Here is a 22,037-nt window from a genome sequence, read left to right on the forward strand (position 1 = left end):
ATACATAGCTATTACTATTATGGTGACATATCGAAACTATAGTGTTGGTTTATCAAATAACAGGGAAGAAAGGAGAATGAAAAGGGTTTTTTGGGGGGGAAATAGAAGTAGTTGAAAACGTTTTCATACATAATGTACAAAGGAACATGCACATGTTAAAACACACATACATGAAAGCTGACACTTCAAACACACAGTATAAACACACTCGTCAAAGTCGCACGCCTACACGCGCTCACAAGGTTTAATCATTTGATACAGTGCATGAAGTATTAAAGTTAGTTCAGTTATTCTCCTCGTGTGAAGTACCACTTTTTCATCAAGTTAAAGTGCTTTTAGTATCATTACTAAACATTTAACCTCAGTACATAAAACAGGCGTTCAAGTGAAGACATTCATATCAAAAAGGCAGAAGGGACTCACAAAATATACTCTGGTGCAATAAGTAGTGACATTGTTAGAAACTAGTACTGGTACATACAATATGATGCATTCCTTTGAGATCCTTCATGGAAAAAAAGCAGGGTTCCAGTATTTTCATCACCCATTTTAGGGTTTTGTTTAAAAAAAAAAGATAAAAAAAGAGAAACAGTACCATGATTCAGTGATTACAACTTTAGCTATACCACAGTTACAGTAAATCCAGTCCTTTCATGAAAAAAGTTTTTTAAAAAAAGCCCCCCCATGGAGGACTTTCCATTGCCCTGTACATGTGTTCAGGACAGGTGTGTCATTTATTCCCTTTTTAAGTTGGTCAGAGATTCCTGTACGTGCTCTCTACACACTAGATGTTTGGTTGGGAGTGGGTGTTTGAAATGTGTGCGTGTGCGTGTGTGTGTGTGAGTCAGTGATTATGGAGTGGAGGCGACATATGTTTCATTTCCAACCATTATATCCTCGATGCAGATGTGTGTGGGCAGGTGATATTTGTATGTGTGGGTGACATTTTAAGTTGAGCAGCTTGTTTCTGTTTCTATTAGTTTTTTTGTTCCCTCATCTTACTTTCATTACATCGACTCTGCTTCTCTCTCTCTCTCTCCCTCTCCTCACACGTTGCTAATGCGCACACTCAGCGGGCTGCTATCTCTCACTCGCCCCCTGTCCCGCCCCCTCTGCTCGCCCCTGTAGCTCTCCTCCAACAGCATCTTCTCTGGAGATGCCTGCTTGAAAAGGGGCGGGGTTTTGGTTTTGGCCACCTTGTCGAAGAAGGCAAAGTCGGCCACGTATTTTCCTGAGGGGGACAGGGACACGACAGGCGGGAACTCGTAGCCCCAGAGGATCTCGTCTGGAAGATAGGAGGTTCGGACCTGGCAGGTGGCGGAGGTCGGCTCCACCGTGGCGCTCATGATCACCAGCAGTTCAAAGTCAGCTAGCTCAGGGTCTGTCCAGCCGCCACCTGGAGGGCACAAACAAGGCCACACTATTAAAAAGTCTTGGTCATGGTCGCTTGACAGAAATGACACATTTTCAAAAGAAAAAACGTGTTGCAGTGCATTATTTTTGTCATCAAGTTTACGGTTGGGAGAACAGGGCCCTGGGAACATACATCAAAATCTTAAGACCAGTTGAGAAATTGCAAGAATTTACATTTTGCACTGTTGGATCTTAAAAAGGTTCTAAGTAGAGCTTCAAAATGCAAAAAGAAGAAATGGGAGTGAGACAAAAAAAAATTGAGTAAGCAATTTATTGCAAACAAGCATTAAACTGAAATAGGCTGTTCATCAGCTGATCAAAAGTTTAAGACCACTGCCTTTAAAAGCCCAAATCTTGGCAAAAATGTGGATTCAGTGTCATTTTCTGTCAGGTATCCACACTGTCATGACCTCCTGATGGCAAAGGCAAAAAAGCTTTCTTGTTAATCACCTCAAAAATTCGTTTCGGCATGCTTGATGCTAGTGTTTCCAGGAGGCTAGTGGGAATGTTGCTCCAAGTGGTGAAGATGGCTTCACGGAGGGCATCTACTGTCTGGAACTGGTGTCCATTTTGTAAACTTCCCTTGCCATCCAACCCCAAATGTTCTCAGCTGGATTTAGATCAGGGGAACACGCAGGATGGTTCAAAAAAGTGATGTTATTTCTCTGGAAGAAGTCCTTTGTCAGGCGGGTTTTGTGAACTGCAGCTTTGTCCTGTTGAAAAACCCAGTTATAACCACACAGACGATGGCCTTCAGTCATGAGGGATGCCCCCTGCAACATCTCCACATAGCCAGCTGCCGTTTGACGTTGGAAGCCATCAGGACCGTGAAGGTTAAATTTTTTCTCATCAGAGAATAAAACTTTCTTCCACCTTTCAATGTCCCATGTTTGGTGCTCTCGTGCAAACTCCTAACGGGCAATTTTGTGCCATCGAAGGAGACGAGGCCTTTGAAGACGTTTTTTGTTCTTAAAACCCTTCTCTCGCAGATGCCGTCTGATGGTTACGGGACTGCAGTTGGCACCAGTGACAAGCTTAATTTGGACCGAGGATCATCCTGTGTCTTGACAGACAGCCAATTGGATCCTCCAGCTCAGGGCCGGTGAAATTTTTTTGGGTCTACCACTTTTTTGCTCCATAACCCTCAGGATCTTTTAAGAAGTTTAAAATGACTGTCTTACTGCGTCCAACCTCAGCAGCAATGGCACGCTGTGAGGGCCTTGTTGTTGGGCCTTGCTTATGCAGCTCAACAATCAGACCGCATTCAAAGACAGAAAGGTTTTTTGCCTTTGCCATCAGGAGGTCATGACAGTGTGGATACCTGACAGAAAATGACACTGAATCCACATTTTTGCCAAGATTTGGGCTTTTGAAGGCTGTGGTCTTAAACTTTTCAATCAGCTGATGAACAGCCTATTTCAGTTTAATGGTTGTTTGCAATAAATTGCTTACTCAAATTTTTTTTTCGCTCACTCCCATTTCTTCTTTTTGCATTTTGAAGCTCTACTTTTTAACTACCTTTTTAAGATCCAACAGTGCAAAATGTAAATTCTTAAGATTTTGATCAGGAGTGTATGTTATTACCAATGCGCATGCATTCCATGCTTCCAACAAACCATGCTGAAAATCATAAATTAAAGTCTTTTCAAGAGTCTTATGAAGCTTCTGTGGACAGCATACACCAGTGTCATTACGTGGGCATCTTTGTTAAGTCAGGGTTGAAAAAACGCACAGAAGGCTGTTTTATTTTTCCTAAAAGGACGTGGGAAATCCTGAATTATAACCTGAGATCTAATGCATGAGCTAATGAGCTAATTACCCCTATCAAGGTGGCGGCAGAGGTTGTGTAATTGTCATGTCTGTCTGATTGTGAGAAAGATATCTCAAAAAGTTCTGAATGGATTTAAGTCAAACTTTGGAGAAAGGTTGGTCCTGAGGCAAGGAAGACTTGATTAAATTTTAGCACCAATTGGTCAAAAGATGCAACAAGGACAAACATAAACATTACTATGACCGTGATGCAGTTTGCTTCATTCAACTCTGTGGCATGTTTGGTTAACTGACATCATGCGGGGATTAGACACAGAAGCACCAATGTTAAAACTCAGCACAAAAATACTATTTCAGTAGTATTGAATGAAATGACATACAGGTCACACTTTCGTAATTTCGAAGCCCTTATTGAAAGACTTGGAATGCACTTAATCACCGCGGTTTTCATTATATAAAATGAAATGAATGGAGGTGAATGGCTGCACTGCTGAGTGTACCATTCGCCTCACATCCGTCTAGTTCAGGGGTCAGGAACCATGTGGTACAGTGGGCCGAGAGTTTGTGGGTTTTCATCCCGACCATAAACTCCACCAGGTGATTTCAATGATTACCTCAGTTTCACACAGAGAGGAGGAACTGATCAGTGAAATCACCTGGTGTAGTTTTTGGTTGGAATGAAAACCTGCAGACTCTCTGCTCACTATGACACTTGGTCACCCACCACTGGTCTGCAACGTACTGCAGATATAACACAACCAGTGTAGGTGCTGAAACTAATTTTAATTTTAGCATATCAGATCTAACCAGCTAACTGAGCGAAGACGTACCGCACTGTTGGGCGTGGGCAAAACCCAGATCTGCCTCTTTGGTGGAAGTCTGCACTCCACTGAGCATATTTTCTAGTTATTTATGCTGTGGTTCGCACTGTATCGGAGCTGAATTTTGGTGTTAACTAACAAGGAACCACGGATATGAAATAGTAGGGGCTTATTGTAACAGTGAAGTCAGCAGCTCTATCCACAGTGGGCAATAGGTACACCACTGTCTCGCTCTTTTGCCTTCCCACTTCTGGTGTAATGTCTAGCGAGAAATCTGCGGGGGTAACCTTATGGTTTGCGTGCACTGCAACAAAACAGTTGACAAATGAATACAAAGCTGGTGCATCGCAATATTGCAGACTTCCCCCTCCTTTTCACACCTTCTGTTGCTGCAAAACATACTACTTGGGATGGAAACATTTCCATGGTATCCAACTATAACAGCTATACTGCTCTTTTTTTATTTTATTTATTTTATTTGTTGAACAGCATATAGCGTATTATTGTTATGAATTTTTGAGGTCATCGACCGACTTAAAACATCCCAACCCTGAGCGAAGATTTAATTAGTCAGTCAATGACGCTCATGTGGGTGGCTAAAGAAAGACATAAACACACACAGACACACAGTGAAATTTCCAAAACATAAAAACTCCCCACTTTCAGACTTGCCTAAAAAAAAAAAAAAAAGCACACACTTGACCGGATCTCTACAACAACACACACATGCACATACACACAAACACAGTGCTCACTCCTGAAACTGTAAACCCACACAGCGCTGCATGGTGTAAGCACTGCAATGAGGGATGGGCGGTGTGTTAAATATGTATCAATACTATACTTACGATTCGTCAACACACAACCCACATTACACAAAGGACACGCTAGAAGGCATATGCACTCAAACAAGCACACACCTGCATCAACAGGCCTCACTCAGAATGCAGACTCGGTCATCTGTCCAAACAGCCCTTACCCTAACCCAGACCCAGTACCGCTCGCACCGGGGCCAAAACACCAGGTTTCGTAACTGCTTTTACACACTGAGAGAAACTTGGTGGATGGGTTGCACTTCTTCTTTGATGGTGCAAGAGGCTCCAGTTGCAACTCTGTAGTGGCATTGTGCAGGAACTTCTGGAAGAGTCCATTTTTTTCCCTGCTTTGGTATTGTCTTTCATAACATTACATAACAATGAAGTTGAACAGTAGAGGAACTCTCTCTCTCTCTCTCTCTCTCTCTCTCTCTCTCCTCATCTATAGATATGCATGCAGCGCCCGAGGACCATGACCATTTCCAGTGCCTTGGTCAGGGGCCCTGACAGGAGCATTTTGACTGTGAAGCAGGTGTCTGCATTATGAAAGTGCATTTTTTATTATTATTATTATATTTTCATGATGACATAATAAAGACAACTGTTGCTACAGAGGAGATCGTCTAAGGATCCTCTTCTCTTTTTTGTGTACATAACATTGTTTTAAAGACTAGTCATTCCAAGCCAGAAAATGCTAATTAGGTTGCATAACAGAAACATTTAAAAAAAAAAAAAAAAAAAAAAAAAAAAAAGGAACGAAATATTTCAATGCTTTGCATCGGCCCCCGACAAATGAGGCAACAACTGTTCTCAGAATATCATTTTGCACATTCACTCCTGAGTTTGAATATCAGCTCTGGGCCTTTCAGGGCTCTTGCAGCATTTTTTAAAGTCAAATTCAATACTTTTTAAGATGTTTTTAAGACTTCAGTAAATATAAATTAAAAATTAATAGTGAAGTTCTAAAAGTCCTTACTGTTGAGAAGGAGTCTGTGAGGGAGTCTGAACTTTCAGGTCTGCTACATGCAAATAATGCAGGCACCAGCACTCAAATTCAACAGTTTTCAGCCCCATGGTCCATAACGTGAGTGTCCCAGAGTGCAAGTGGGAAAAAAATAAAGCAAAAAGATGGCACACAGTCACAATGTCTGTAGCTAACAAATGTAACGTAAACGTAATATAAAATTTCTATTAATGGAGTCTCTCGTTGTCTAATACTAAGGTAATCAAACAAATACACACTATTAGATGTTTCATGGTAGGCCACAACAGTTTCCCCGTCAGCCTTAAATGCGCCATTCACAAATTAAAAGCCTACAGTTAATTTGCAGTAGATTTAGTTTAGTTTTTAAGTTTCCATGTTTTTGTGGTGGTTTCCTCTCACAGTCCAAGACGTGAAAGTCCACCATCATATGCAAACGCGCACACAAACCGCAAAATACACACTGTGAGTGGTACGTATGACATCATGGTTTGGAGGTATGTGCTAACGTTTCAGCTCACTGGTTCGGATAGTCATGAGGGCGCTCCTATAGACTTTCTCCACAGTGTCCTCCATCTCCTGACTCAGTGCTCCTCAGTCACATTGTGCTGAGAAGATTCACACGCTGTTGCACTGTAAGCTGGTATTTAATGTCCCTGACGGAGCCCCCAGTCATACCGTTCATACAGCATGTGGTAGACACTTGCTTTGTCAAAGGCTAATCCAAGATGAATGCTAAAGATTTTAAGAGGTTATGTCACCCTTGTAGTTAGTCTGTCTGTCAGCAAGAAATCTAAAATATTCATATGCAGGTTTCCATGCGATTTGATGAAGAGCTTTATGCTAACAAACAACAGGCTTGCGTGCTGATCCATATCTGGGATTTATTTCATGTGAAAGTTTCGCTTTGTGGTCATAACTATAAAACTAACAGAGATAGAGGTGTGATTCCAAGTGACAGATATTATGTTTTTGGGTATAACATCAAGATGGAGAATGGCTCAGCTCTGACCTAGTATGCACTCTCAAGTTGCCTTCAAGATGCTTGCACTGTGCATGCTGTTCACCACATGAAAGGGTTTTTTTGTTTTTTGGTTTGGGTTAAAGTGCATGCCTATAAATGGAAGTGTGCACAGTGTCACTATGCAGGCTGTAGCTCATACTGTAGTCCTGGTGAATGGAGGAGCTGTATAACAGGAAGTTGTTACATGATCTGATAAGATACTCGAGATATTTGCATTACGCCATGTTTATCACAGGTTAATTATTATACCATCATTTTGATAATAATCTGTCATTTCACATATTTACAACAGGAAACAACCCAGATAGAGTGCAATTAGTGACCTGGCATCATTATACTGGGAATTTTGTTAAAATAATCATTTAAAGCACAAGTACTATTAGAGTAGTATGGGTACTATCAGGTGTACTATAATGTAATCTCTTACAATGTAGCCACAGTCAATTAGGACAGGAAATTCTAGATTAATTACAGAGGCTTATTGTAAAGAGAGAAATAGAAAGCATGGGATGGAGGAGGGGATAATGATACTGTACAGAAAAATGGAGATGAGATGAATGACAACAACAGGAGTTGGAGTTGGAGAATGTGGCAGAGGACTGCTGATGGGAAGAGATGAGGAGAATAAGTGATTGGATAAGATGGATAGGGAAAGAAACGGGGAAAAAAGGATCAAATAGATTCCGACAGAAGAGAAAATCGAATGGAGTCAGCCCGAGCCAAGAGAAGAAATGAAAGAAACAGCCTACAGTAAATGGGTGGAAATGGAGTAGCGATCAGTATCGGTCAATGCTGATCCCTGTGCTTCCACCCAGCGCTGAGAGGTCTGCGCGGCTGTAACGGGATCTGTGCAGGCTTCGTGTCAGCACCCCGGACTGTACAGCATTGTGCTCTAATGAGGGATGTCTCTGGCAATCTCTCTCACACACATTCCAGCCAGAGAAACCCTCTTCTCCGGTGCCAACACAGCCCAACTCTGGACGACCAGAGGCAGCCAAGCATGCAGCACATGACTGTAAATACCCACACACCTACATACACATACATCTGTACATACAGTCATACACAACTGTGAAGACTTTTATTCCAAAGTAAGAGATAAATTACACTTACTATAAATACATGATTTGTGGTATTAAAGCAAATAAGGATTTACTTTATTATATATTTTAGTGATATACATATTGCATCTGTATGAAATTTTCCATTGGGGATAATAAAGTTTAGGTTGAACTTAATATGGTTGCTACTGATGCAAAATGCCATGCTTAGTAACACTAACTTAATAATAACTACAAGGCCACAGTAAAGATGTTGTCTCCCTCTATCATTGCAGTCGTCCTCTGGGCCAGTCAGGAGTAAATATGTCATCTTTTTTTGACCTGACTCTACATTTTTGGAGAATAAAAATGGCATGATATTTGATATTTGCTTTTTTGTACAGCTGCAGATGTGTCAGTTTGTGTGCTTGTTGCATCGCGGGTTTACAATTCGCCATCAACTCATACAAAGTACTCATACCAAGTACCTTGGTATGAGTACTTGGTAGTAGGCAAGGCAAGACACTTGTCACCTGACCTATGTGCCAGATATATGTTGTAATACGGAAACGTTTATGTTATTATCTGTAGTTCAAAATTAGTTAGGTCTGTGTTCCACTTATTACATGGCTGTTAGTTCGCCTATAATTCACTTATTTGTTTATTTAGTCATTAAATTTTTACTGCCAGATTATAGTAAGATACTCTAAAAGTTTCTGTACATGTGCCTGGCTTATTATAGGTACATGCATACGTCCTACATTTGTGGTGTGAGTGATCAATAGATTTATTAGTTTCATCTATTGCTCATCAACTTTTTTTTAATGGGGGGTGGCACTAAAAGTGGTCTGCAGATACATTCTTGCTTTATTTGATAGGTAAAGTGGAAAGAGGAAATACAGGGGAGAGACGTATAATGAAACAGAAAGAGACTGAGAGAGAGAGAGAGAGAGAGAGAGAGAGAGAGAGAGAGAGAGACAGACAGACAGACAGAGGATGACGGCATGCAGCAAAGAGCCTGGGCCGGAATTAATTCCAGTTCGCTACAACAAGGTTTTTATGGCTTTTATGACTTAAAATTTGGGAATCTCAGGAAAGAGCATTCAGTGGGTTTATAAATGCTGTTCCCAAGTGAACTATGAAGAAGAGGAAATGGATGGGGCCAAGGGGTGAGCCCTGAGGTATCCCACAGACTGCTGTAGAAGATGAAGAATTGTCTGCTCTAACAGAGAAGTTAAAAAGTAGCACGTGCAGCACCTGAAGCTGAGACCACATTTCTAGGACTGTAATCGTTGGACTGTCTCACTTTTTACGCAAAGCACATGAAGCAAAGCATTTTGCACCTGACCGAGACGGTGGCATTTTCTGGTTTTGGTGCCTAAACCTAACCTTTTCCTAACCTTAACCGAGTGAGTTTGTTGCCTAAACCTAACCAAATTGTTACTGACGCTAAATACTTGGGTCCTAGGACTGCAGTCCTCAAACAACAGCGTCTGGTACTGCAGACACATCATATTGATATTAGAGGCAGAAACTGAGCTGACTTGGTTCTAAATTATGCAGTACATACTTATGGTATGTGCAGTTCTTATAGCAGTTTATTAGAATCGCATGATCAACTGTGTCAAATGCCTCAAAAGAGCTGGAGTAGCAGTCTCCAGCATCCACTATTGAAAGAAGGTCTTTCATTCCCATATTTGATATATTATAGAATCTCATGATAATGGAAAATCGCTAATATTGTTAACAGCATTTTATTTCATGGTTCCCTTGATTCCTACGTTCTGATTGGCCAATGGATGCATTCCAAAGTCTTTTTGCTGAATAATGGATGGCTGTTCACATCTAATCACATCACCCTATATTCAGGTTGTCAATTTTGATGATTTCTAATCAAGTTAGCCTAAAGCATTGCGGTAGAAAGGCCTTCTGAACTATTCTTTTTTGTAGAAACTTGTAAATTACCTTAGCTTGTAATGAAATCATTTCAAATCAATACGATGTGTAGAGTGACTAATGTGTTTTGTAAATAGCTATGTAATAAGAGGGATACTGTACAGCAAGCTGGTCATTATTGTATTATTGCAAAATAACCCTACAAAATTGGACTTGTGTGTCACCTTTGGCGGCCCAGGCTCTGAGAGGGCTACTGTCGTCAATAATGTGGTAGAAGGTGAGGGGGATGATGAGGAAGGGGCTGTCACTGGACGTGTCAACCTGGAACGGCACATTCCTCTGGTCCAGTCGTACCGTCTCACCCTCCTTTGTCAGTGACGTCTGAAGCAACTTCCCCGTAACCTGGAGCCAAGACGGAGTCAGTAAATGTAATGAAAAGATTAGACAGGGCATCCTGTTGCCAGAAGGCCCCAGGTTTAGTCCCTGTAGTAATATTCAGAATCAGCTTTATATACTTGAAGTCAGAAGTTTCAGGTCTGATTTTGAATCGCAGTTTGAAAATGACTCAGTTCCTTCTCTGGAAGTGACTGACCTTTATGCCTACTACTGAGCTTACTGGATTCTTGAAGTGTAAACAGATCCTACAGTTCCCACAAGGGAGACATTCAAACATTCAAAGAAATTGGATTATACTCCATTAATGGGCATTATAATGTATTCAACAGTATACAAACTATCAAGAGGACACTTTCTCATTCGAGCCAAGCCCCCATTCCCAATACACACACACTGTCTGCACACCTGACATCCTAGCAGGAGGCTTTTGCGCATGTTGGCCACTCGGATCATGAGACAGAGTCGCCCTTCGTGATTGGACACCACAGCATGCTGACTAAACTTCACTGTCTCACCTCTCTTCTTGGGACGTGCAACCTACACGAAAGAGAAAGAATAGATTTCACTGAACTGTGCACTGTGTGTGTGTGTGTTTGTGTGTGTGTGTGCAAGCAGGTGAACCTCTGACACATGTTAAAATATCACGATTCCTGGTACTACCTGCTGTAAACACTACACAAGTTGCTGACTTCCTAGTACCCTGTGTATGATAACCTGACCTGAGATGAGATAAAGTTTATGTCCTGAGGAGATATGAGAAGAAGGAAACAGAACTGTGAAATTGCTAGAAGATATGAGAGTGTGAGCACAGTTTCTTATCAGATGGTCATTCTTTAAAAAACAGATTTGTCTATATAACGGCCTTTGGTAAGTTACTGGACTAAGAGCAGCTTTCAGTCTTAAACTGGTTCTCAAAAGAGGTCCAGAGCTGAGTTATTTAAAGGAATGGCATTTTAGTCTATGTAAATGACTACAGTGTAAAGCTACAAACAAGATTCATGTCAATGCATAATTTCTACATCTACAGTGGAGGAAATAATTATTTGATCCCCTGCTGATTTTGTAAGTTTGCCCACTGACAAAGAAATGAACACACTATAATTTTAATGGTAGGTTTATTTTAACAGTGAAAGATAGAATATCAAAAAGAAAATCCAGAAAATCACATTATATAAAAGATATAAATTGATTTGCATTTCATTGAGTGAAATAAGTACTTGATCCGCTACCAACCATTAAGAATTGTGGCTCCCACAGACCGGTTAGATACTCCTCATCTCAACTCGTTACCTGAATAAAGACACCTGTCTTACCTTGTCACCTGACACCTGTTCACAATCAATCAGACTCCAACCTCTCCACCATGGGCAAGACCAAAGAGCTGTCTAAGGATATCAGGGACAAGATTGTAGACTTGCACAAGGCCGGAATGGGCTACAAGACCATCAGCAAGAAGCTGCTTGAGAAGGAGACAACTGTTGGTGCTATTGTTCGAAAATCGAAAAAACACAAAATTACCATCAATCGGCCTCATTCTGGGGCTCCACGCAAGATCTCACCTCGTGGGGTATCAATGATCTTGAGAAAGGTGAGAGATCAGCCTACAACTACACGGGGGGAGCTGGTTAATGATCTCAAGGCAGCTGGGACCACAGTTACCAAAAAAACCATTGGAAACGCACTACGCCGTAATGGACTAAAATCCTGCAGTGACCGCAAAGTTCCCCTGCTCAAGAAGGCACATGTTCAGGCCCGTCTCAAGTTTGCCAATGAACACCTGAATGATTCAGAGAGTGCTTGGGAGAAGGTGCTGTGGTCAGATGAGGCCAAAATTGAGCTCTTTGGCATCAACTCGACTCGCCGTGTTTGGAGGAAGAGAAATGCTGATTATGACCCCAAGAACACCATCCCCACTGTCAAGCATGGAGGTGGAAACATTATGCTTTGGGCGTGTTTCTCTGCCAAGGGGACAGGACGACTTCACCGCATCGACGGGAAGATGGACGGGGCCATGTACCGTAAAATCCTGAATGACAACCTCCTTCCCTCTGCCAGAGCACTGAAAATGGGTCGTGGATGGGCCTTTCAGCATGACAATGACCCAAAACATACGGCCAAGGCAACAAAGGAGTGGCTCCAGAAGAAGCACATTAAGGTCATAGAGTGGCCCAGCCAGTCTCCGGACCTTAATCCCATAAAAAATTTGTGGAGGGAGCTGAAGCTTCGAGTTGCCAAGCGACAGCCTCAAAACCTTAAGGATTTGGAGATGATCTGCAAAGAGGAGTGGACCAAAATTCCTCCTGATATGTGCGCAAACCTGGTAATGAACTACAAGAAACGTCTGACCTCTGTGCTTGCCAACAAGGGTTTTGCCACCAAGTACTAAGTCATGTTTTGCTGGGGGATCAAATACTTATTTCACTCAGTGAAATGCAGATCAGTTTATTTTTTTTATATAATGTGATTTTCTGGATTTTCTTTTTGATATTCTGTCTTTCACTGTTAAAATAAACCTACCATTAAAATTATAGTGTGTTCATTTTTTTGTCAGTGGGCAAACTTACAAAATCAGTGGGGGATCAAATAATTATTTCCTCCACTGTACATAAAAGCACTCAAAGCCAAATTTGCTGTTTTCACCAGCTAAGTAAGTGACAGTCGTACCTTTATTTATCCTATCATAGAGATGTCTGCAAAAAGTATCACATTCCACATGATCCTCCCAACATTTATTGCAAACAAATTATAATTCTGTCTGATTAAATTTTGTTTAAACACTGCCTCTTTTTACCTTTGCAAGGAAGGTCCCGGTGATGAAGATCTCCATCACCATGGTGATGACCAGCTGAAGGATGAGGAGGACGATGGCAACTGGACACTCCTCTGTGATGCAGCGGAACCCGTAGCCAATTGTGGTCTGAGACTCCAGAGAGAAGAGGAAGGCTCCAGTCAGGGTCTTGACCTCCATCACACAGGGTGTATGGTTGGAGGGGGGGTCAAACTCTGGAGAAGGTGAGGTAGTGGGGGCAAAGAGACGACAGACAGAAAATGAGGTCAAGGGAAAATGTAGGAAAGGGGGGGAGAATAAAGCGGAGGAAGAATTTAAGCATAATCATATCATTGAGAGCATATTAGGATAAAAGGATCTGATTTGACGTCCTGCCAAACTGGAAATTACGATGGCATGGGAAATGTCTATGGGTGTAAAGGTTATGGTCCGGAAAGTTTGATCAAATTACCGTGACACGCTTTGTCCCTTCACTGGTTCTTCTGCCAGGTCTCATTCAACAGCTGATTTCTACAATGAAACTCTGTCCTATATCTTGTTCTTCATCTCTTGCTCAATCACAGAAAGTGTTTTTTTTTTTTTTTACTTTCCTCACAAATAATCTTTTTGCAGACATAGCCTGCTTGTGGCTCAATAAGTAGTTCTGAATAAATCCTATTACCTGCTCAGCATCCCAGATCATTGATTTTAAGTGACATTTTTACTGCCCTTTATAGCACATGACCATTCTATCGGCAAGAGGTTGATAGAGACCTCAAGGAACGCTCACCTCATTCTCCACAAGAAGTGGCTAGAAATGCTTAAATTTCAACATTTGCTTGGAGATGTTTAAGTTTAGGCTTAGATCAAAGATGGTTGAGGTTAAGCAAGGGGTTGGTGAGGTTAAGGCTTGGGTAAGGATGGCCAAATTTTTCTATGAGGTAGGCATACCTTGATGTGTTTGAGGTCTTCAGTCTGCTGCTTTGACCCATCCCATTATTTCTGTCTTTTTAGTCTTTCTGTCTATTTTTTTTTTAGTCTGCTTTTTTCAGTACCGTATAGTAGCTGTGTCATTTGCAAAATATAAATATATTGTTTGAGTCATTTACAGGCATTATCACTCAAGAGGATAAGAAGAGTGAGGGGGCTTTGCCAGAAATGTGTGGAGAAGGTACATAGGTGCACAGGTATTAGTCCATTACTACTTTAAATCTCTGTCAACCTTCACCCGTCCCCCCTGCTCACCCAGTAGATCTCCATGCACCAGTGCCACCAGGTACCAAAGCACCCCAAACAGGAACCACGTCCCAGCAAAGGTGGCCGAAAACAGAAAGAGCTTGTAGCGCCACTGCATGTCCAAGAAGGTCGTCCAGAGGTCACGGAGGTAGAGCGCCCCACGTCCGCTCACATGCTCGAGGCGCACATTGCTTCGTCCATCTTTGGAGAGGACGCGTCGCCTCCTTCGCAGAGCACCAGGCCCTCCGGCTGCGGCTCCTCCTCCTGACCCGGACCCACCTGAGGCCCCCAGCAGGGGCTTGGTGACATCAGTCTGTGTCTGGGAGTGGCACACCTTCTGAGGGGAGGAGCCTTCTGAGGAAGGCGGGGTGGCCGAGGTCATGCCTGGAGCTATTGGAAATAGAGACCAAAAGGGAAGTGAGACAAGAAGAGGGTAGGAGTTGAAGGAAGAAAGGAAAAGAAGGGGACAAAGGAGCCATGAGAAGAAGGTGGGAGGAAAGGACAGAGGCAGGAGGGAAAGATGCGTAAGGAAAAAAATCATAAGTGGATATGGTTACATAGGCGGTGCGATCAAACAAACAGCAGGTCAGCAAGAAAGAAACGCGAAAGAATGGGATGTGTGCGCAAAAGGAAAAAAAAGAAAATATTTGTTAAGAACATGAATGAAAGAAATGGCAGAGCGGAACATTTGAGAGGAGAGGGAGATGAAGAGGAAGAGAGAGAGAAAAAGCAGCAGATTATACATGTGACACACCAAGCACATTTTTCAGCTGGACAGAAGCAGTGCTGTGGTTGTCCAAGGTGGTCCATTTAAGCCGCTTCTCCTTTCACCAGAAGCAGCTGGCCTTGTCAAAATTAAAGCCCCCTTTCAGCATGAAGGCACAGCTGCTCTTTCACATTAAAAGCGTGATTCTGTCGGTTCATTCACGTGTCTGTTTTGACCGACAGCGACTGAATTGAAATGAGGAGACAGTAGTGCCGCCTATTCCAGATGAAAAAAAAAAAATCAAGAGACCAAGCCTTTGCAAATCAATGAAACATGCTGTGGTCAGCCAAAAATTCTTACCGTTTTCTCAAAAGACATCTGAATTTGTACCTTTGGCCATTTGTGGGAAATTGCAGCAGATTCAACAGTGAATTCCTACATTCTGGTCCTGACAGTTGCATTTCTTGTTGCCCCGCAGCATTAAAGACTAGGGAGGGGACTACAGATTGGTTTCCATTTAGTTGGTTATGGTTATATTCATGGTTATGTCCATTATAGGTGATTCTTTGAGCTTCTGGCCCAATGTTGAAACACCTAAAGGAGACGATGTAGCTTTTAGAGATCTGGCTTCCACAAAATGAAACTGACTGGCTCACTACAGCGCCACCAATAGGCTATTAAGGCCAGGAGTGTTCATGCTCAAATTTGCAGATGCTGGTGGGTGAAATTTCATTACTCATAACTTTACACTGATATATGTAAAATGAAACTGATTGACTTCATGTATTAATGAATCCAGCTGAACCATAATGTGCCTAAATCTACCTATAACATTGCTGTGATGACGTCATTTCCTGCCAATTGTAGTTTCCACCAGAGGTTGAAAGACCAAAGATAGTCCAAACCTTCCTTGGAAGTCTGAGCAATTTGCAAAAAGTGAATATCCTCCATATTCTGTTTTGTCTGTTGCCTTCAGAAGTAACTAAACCTTAACTCTTACTTTTGGGTGGATCTGCAAAAGCAGCCTACTGTCTGTTCTTGGTGGCATTCAGAACATGCATCACCCCCGATGAGTTGTTGCCCCTGAAAATGGTAATGCATGTCTGATCTTCTTGAGTTGAACTAGAAAAAGGCTGGGGGTTAGATTTTCTAAGTTTAATCAGCTTGGTGTTCACTTTTTGTGACTCCAGCCTTCATCTAAACACCAACTCATTATTTGTCGCTGTGACCATGTCACTTACTGCCATTAGAACTTTCCAAGACCAAACATGGTCCAAACCTGTGCCACCAACAGGCCACCAAAGTTGCCAAGCAGCAAAGGCAGTAATGTCTCAGAAACTGAACAACATAGACAAAAAAAATTGTCAATCACTGGGGATGTTATACGCACTACTGAGTTCTTTCAATTGTTTGCCATCATAACGAGTTATTCAAACAGACCAGAGACTTAAGTATTCAAAAGCATTTGCTTTAACTTAACAGGAGATGATGCCAGATATGTGAGTTGTATAGCACCAGAATAATTCATAGAAAGTTTGTTGAAACTTCCTTCTCTAAACTTTCATTTTACTGTCCAACTTGACTAAACCGTCCTTTGCAACTTTTTTTGGCCCACGACTACATACAAATGTTCTCTCATGCATGCTGAATGACTTCCGTGCACTTCACAAGTGTCCAGTGAATAAGTTAGTGTATCACACAATCACGTGGTGTGATGTGAAGAGAAATTACAAGTGTCTACGGGTCTCACAATGTCAGTGGCAGTCCCTCCTGGGTGTCATGGACACTTATTGTCACAACTTCTATCCTCATCTGGGCTGCAGTTTCTTTTTCTCCACACCACTCACTCTTTCTTTCTTTCTTTCTTTCTTTCTTTCTTTCTTTCTTTCTTTGTCTCTCACTCGTGTGAGAAAGAGACTAAATGGCTCTTTTGTCTCAAACTGCCTCTGCCTTCCGGGCCCAATATAGCAAAAAAAAATAAATAAATAACCGACTAAAACAAAAGCCCGAGAGCTAAGGCGATCTGATACGCGCTCTCCTTTCTGACCCCTCTCCCTCTCTCTTTCTCCCTCTCTGATTCACCCTGAGTTCAGTGTCACTGTCCTACTCTGTCTCGCTCTCCCTCTCTCTCTCTCTCTCTCTCTCTCTCTCTCTCTCTCTCTCTCTCTCTCTCTCTCAGTGCCGGAGCTCACACTGAGTGAATGAATAGAGATCTGTGTTGTGATGTCTGTGCTTTGAATACTGAGATGTGGAGGGGATGGGGGGCGGGGAGGCGGGGTTACAAGGAGGCACACGTGATTGGCCGTGTGTATCTCCAAGCTGAACTCTGAACCCTGCTGAGTTCCTGCCTACACATACAGTAAATACACACACACTCATGTATTGAATATATAGATTCAGAGTCCCTTCTCAATAGTTACAACAGAATACAATACAATACCATTTATTGTCCAATAAGGGAGGCTCATTGTGCAAAGCCAGCATGTTATGTAGACAAGATGTAGCTTCTTGTAACTTTTACATTATTGTTTAGGCATACATATATAGATATATGTATACATAGCACAAATATGTAATTTCGTCCTTTGTATTTAAGGATGCAATCATAACTGCTGGCAACATCTGTAGTTAACTGTAAACTGTAACTGTAATGTAATCTATAGATGTTAATCCATACACTGTCACCATATTTCCCACCAATAGGTCTGTTTAATCTCTTCATATTGTCACCACCACATTTTTTCTTTCGTTGTTTTATAGCTACTGATTTTTTTTATTGTTTTTTAATACTTATAATGCATACTTATAATGTGTTTATCTTCTCTCCCTGCTGAATCCAGTTCCTTTTGCTGCTGCTGTAAGTGAGTAAAACTGTGTCTTATCGTTCACAATTTGACAGTATCCACAGTTACAGGCTATAAAATCAGTAAGAAAATAGAGTGCACAGTGTACTAAGCTGTTATATCCATGTTAGTAGCCCAAAACAGTATTTGGGAAGTGTATTGCGTGTGATGGCCTCCCTCCCTCTTAAATTGACTTTTTCCACTTGTTTGACCACCACCACTCAAGGTTAGTAGCTCTTCCTCTCCATCCGTCTCTCTGTCCCTCTCCTTCCCTCTGTCCTGTGTGCACAAGAATCCTTTGTTTCGAGGAGATGAAAGGGACAAAAGCCACCATTGAAAAATACAACTGGGTGAGAGAGATAGTGAAAGAGGGAGCAGGAGAAGAGAGAGAGAGAGAGAGAGAGAGAGAGAGAGGGAGAGGAGAGCGTCAAAGTGTGTGTGTGTAACCCTGTTTGATCATGTGTGAGTATGCGGTGCTTGACATAGCGAGGGGGCAGAGGAGGAGGAAGAGGGGAGGGACGAGAAAGAAGAATTGCTTTTGAGGGGAGAATTGGGAGAGAATTAAGCATCTGGGGAAGAAAATGAGAGAGCGGGACGAAGAATGAGATGGAAAGAAACGGGGCAGAATGAGAGAGAGAGAGAGAGAGAAATGGCAAGGGGGTGAGAGGAAGGGGGGATGTGGAGTGAAGGTAGAAGAAGCAGATTGGTGACAAAAGATGGTCATTAGTATTCCAGGGGAGAGAGTAATCCCTTAAACCCAATGCCCCTGTCCAGCGTCCACATCTATAAAGAGCCCCCACTCACAGCAGCCAGTACACTACCCTGAAAAGGCCTATACAAAACCAATAGCAGCTTGAATGGCTGTACCCTCCATCCACGCCACAGCAGCCTCGGCACCGAGCTGAAAGACGTGTCCAAACGTCAACAGAGGCCAAGCGCCAAAAAGGCATCTGCTCGATCAATACGGGACGTTAAAACCACAGACCACCGAGGCCATTCAAACGCAGCGGCGCACATCCACTTTACAAATGTGCTGCTGTTATTCTCTCTTCCACGTAAATGTCTCTTTATATAGTGAGGCATTTCTGAGAAAAGGCACAAAGCCTACTCCACTCTTCCTTGGTGGCGCAAGGTGTGAGGCCGGCACTGTCAAATCATTCATCTGGAGTTCACTATTCTGGATTTCTATACACTGTATTATTCACACTATCCCTCTATGTGGGGGTTCATCTCACAGTTTTTTGTGCGATTCAACAGCTCACAGGTTTTAGTGTTTCCACATCCTAAAGAGGGACATGAAATTGCTCAGTTGAAGCGAAAATATGCAAAACTGAGGATTGCAAGGTGTTCACAAAACATTCAGCAATTTGCAAACCAAAAGACCTGCTGGATTAACAAACGTGTGTATGCATATGCAATGCAGATAATCATATCAACCCGCCCAATATACTCAACTTATTACCACTAGACTATCAGGTGACTTTTAAATTACTATCAACTTTGCATCAGTTAAGGTTTAGGTTGATACCTGAGTGATACCTGAATTAAGTTGATAGAAAGCTCAATACAGTATACTCCTGAATTTTGATTTTCCCCTAAATTTCCCCTTAAGTTGCTGAATATTGTACAATATTGTCACATACATATTCTGAGTCATTGAAGCTACATCACACTTAAATGCAATTGTTTTATGGCTGCAGAATTACATCAAATTGAAAACATACACGTTTTGTGCATCATTTTTTTACACATTCCCCTGTATCTCAGCAGGACATGTTTGGTATCTTTGGAAACTCTGGATCTCCACTAGGATTTGAAATAATGTTCTGTGGTTTTGAACAAAGCTCAAGCACCCCGCATGCATTTGTGATGATGGAGACACTGAGTGGACCTGCAAGGTGTAAGCCGGAATAAAGCATGGTCCAGATTAAGTGATACTGATTTTGGTTACAGCTGTGACTTTGTGCAGAATTACACAGGATTATAAAGCTGTTGAACTGTGGGCTAAAAAACTAACAGAGAGGAAAATAAATGAATTCTTATGCATTTTCTCTTTGTGTTTGATCTTAGGGAGTTAAATAACAGTGAAATTCATTCATTCATCAGCTCTTTTCCCTTTTTTGCTCGGGACCCTTGTATGTCCACCAGAGGATCTACTGTACCTGACATGCTGTTGTACCAAACTGTTGTTTTGCACCAGTCAGAGAGCAGCAGCACCTATCTTTTGTGTGTAACAATGCATGGGAGACAAGTCCTTTGACACCTAAGCGATGCTGCAGGTACAAGTGGGGCGCATTGTGGTGAACGCCTGTAACACTGCAACTGCACCGCAACCCTCTAGCAGTCCAGTTATCCCAAGGCAAGGTTTGCTATGCAGGTGTAACAAAGAGCAACCTGCATTTGCATCCTGCAAATCTGCACATGTGCACCGTGCAAATGCAGATTCAAGCAGTATGCATACTTTACTTTAACGACAGGAAGTAGGTGTACTGGTAGCCTTGGTGATCGGTTGTTTGTCTCAATGTGTATGTGTCCACCTGTCTGTGTAAAATCTGTCGTACGCTTCCCTCTCCACAACCTCGGCTTCCTCGGCCCAGGATTTGTGGCCGAAGAGTTACTACACTGACCTGACTGAAACAACAGAGAGCAGCTGTTTGCTACTATAGGCAGTGATTTAGCTGTGACTTTTACCATCTTCTTCCAAGTTGGAAGTGGCTAATGGCCCGTCTCTTTGCCGTGCTGCTGTAAATCTAGCTGCTCTTCTGTTGTGGTTCCCTGGTGAGGATCTCTCAGTCAGATGTGGTTTGTTAATGACTCAAAGTTTCAGAAACTTTTTTTTTTCCCATGCCTTCACTGAGTCAAAACACCTTCACACCTCATTGTTCTTCATTTTTTTTTCTGATTTTTTTTTCATAAAGGGAAACTCTACTCACTGTGACTACTACCGCGCAACAATCAGCCCACTATTGTTTACGAACAGTTCATATCAGATTTAGCTACTGTACAGATCCCTGCTCTACTGCTGCGGCTTTACCTTTGTTGTACTGTTATTGAAAACTGAGAAAATACTTTTTTATGTCGGACAGATGCAGATTTAACTCTGAACTATCTTTAAATGCATGACAAAACATTGTTTCCCCTCAGTGTATTTTTGTAAAGGGAAAAAACAGCTATGTAAGTGATGAGAACATGCAAATATCTTAGTGAGGATTTTATCTGAAACTCTGCAGTAATACCATTAAGTTGGAAATTTAAAAAAAAATAAAATAAAATAAATTTTTTTTTTAAAAAACACCAAAAACTCACACAACTCCCCAGAGGATTACTATGGGGATTTTTCATTGGGGAAGAGGGAGGGTAAAAATGCACCTGTCAGTAAGATGCAACAAGTGACAGTAAGCTTCTTTACGGTGACATCAACATAGAAAAAAGTTCATTACTGGAAAGCCTGACCTCAACAGCTGTCAACAAACTCATACCATGAGCTGCAATGGAAATCACTGATTTCTAGTATTGAAATCAAAATTCAGTGTTGAGTCAAAACAAGAGGCATTGATTGAAAATTGTCCCTTACCGTTTTATTGACCTGTAACACACGTTGACTGCAGCTTTCAAACTTCAAGGTCTAGTTAGGCTATTTAATTTGTCCAGCAGACATGGAAAAAAGACTAACTTGGAAGAAGAGGAAGAAGAAGAAAAATTAGACTTCACGGTTTTGAACGATGCGCAGTTGTTGACAGCTCCGTCACGCGCATGTTTTGCATCACACGTTCACGGCGTCGTCACATTGTTTTCGTCGCTGCTGGCAAAACACAGGGAAAAAGTGGAAAAAATTTTAAACACTCTGCAAAGTCATATAACCGCTCTGCTTTTGAGGCTGGCTGGCGCGATGGCCAGATTTCCCAGGAGTCCGTCAACGCCTCACTCCTCAACAAGAGTGGCACTGGCGGTACCGGTTCCGGCGGCTCGGTCTTACTGGGTCATTATGTAATCAGATGACCACAGATCGTGCATGTCAAGTTGTGAGGGATCCGGGTTTGTCCGGAGGGGAGTGAAGAAAGAAGTTGTTGCTCCTTCAAGGCCCGAGAAGCCTCTCTTTATAAACCAAAAAGCCTTCAGACGGTCCCTGTTTCACGACATTTTTAATTCATTAATTCAACTCTCCTCCCAGCTTCTCCTCCCACCATCTCTCCCTCTCCCTCTCTCTCTCTCTGTGACTGTACACTATAAATGGGTCTCTTTGTTGTGAGGCCTCCTCAGCCGTGCAGCCTTTGTCAACTTTCTCATGTAAATGTTTGATGGTTAAGATACAAGCCTGGAAGTTATTT

General features: G+C 42.1%; 1 protein-coding gene across 1 annotated transcript; it reads right to left on the minus strand.

Annotated features, from left to right (window-relative positions):
* Positions 1 to 980: 980 nt before the first annotated feature.
* Positions 981 to 21,603, minus strand: kcnj10a (potassium inwardly rectifying channel subfamily J member 10a). The gene is made up of 6 exons (XM_030076039.1): positions 21,284 to 21,603; positions 14,170 to 14,550; positions 12,949 to 13,160; positions 10,563 to 10,694; positions 9,986 to 10,163; positions 981 to 1,396 (listed from the first exon to the last, which is right to left on the minus strand). The coding sequence occupies exons 2-6, from the start codon at positions 14,540 to 14,542 to the stop codon at positions 1,047 to 1,049; spliced, it is 1,245 nt and encodes a 414-aa protein (XP_029931899.1). The 5' UTR covers positions 14,543 to 14,550; positions 21,284 to 21,603; the 3' UTR covers positions 981 to 1,046.
* Between the last annotated feature and the right edge of the window lie 434 nt (positions 21,604 to 22,037).

Source organism: Myripristis murdjan, chromosome 18, assembly GCF_902150065.1.
Source record: "Myripristis murdjan chromosome 18, fMyrMur1.1, whole genome shotgun sequence".
Classification (NCBI taxonomy): domain Eukaryota; kingdom Metazoa; phylum Chordata; class Actinopteri; order Holocentriformes; family Holocentridae; genus Myripristis; species Myripristis murdjan.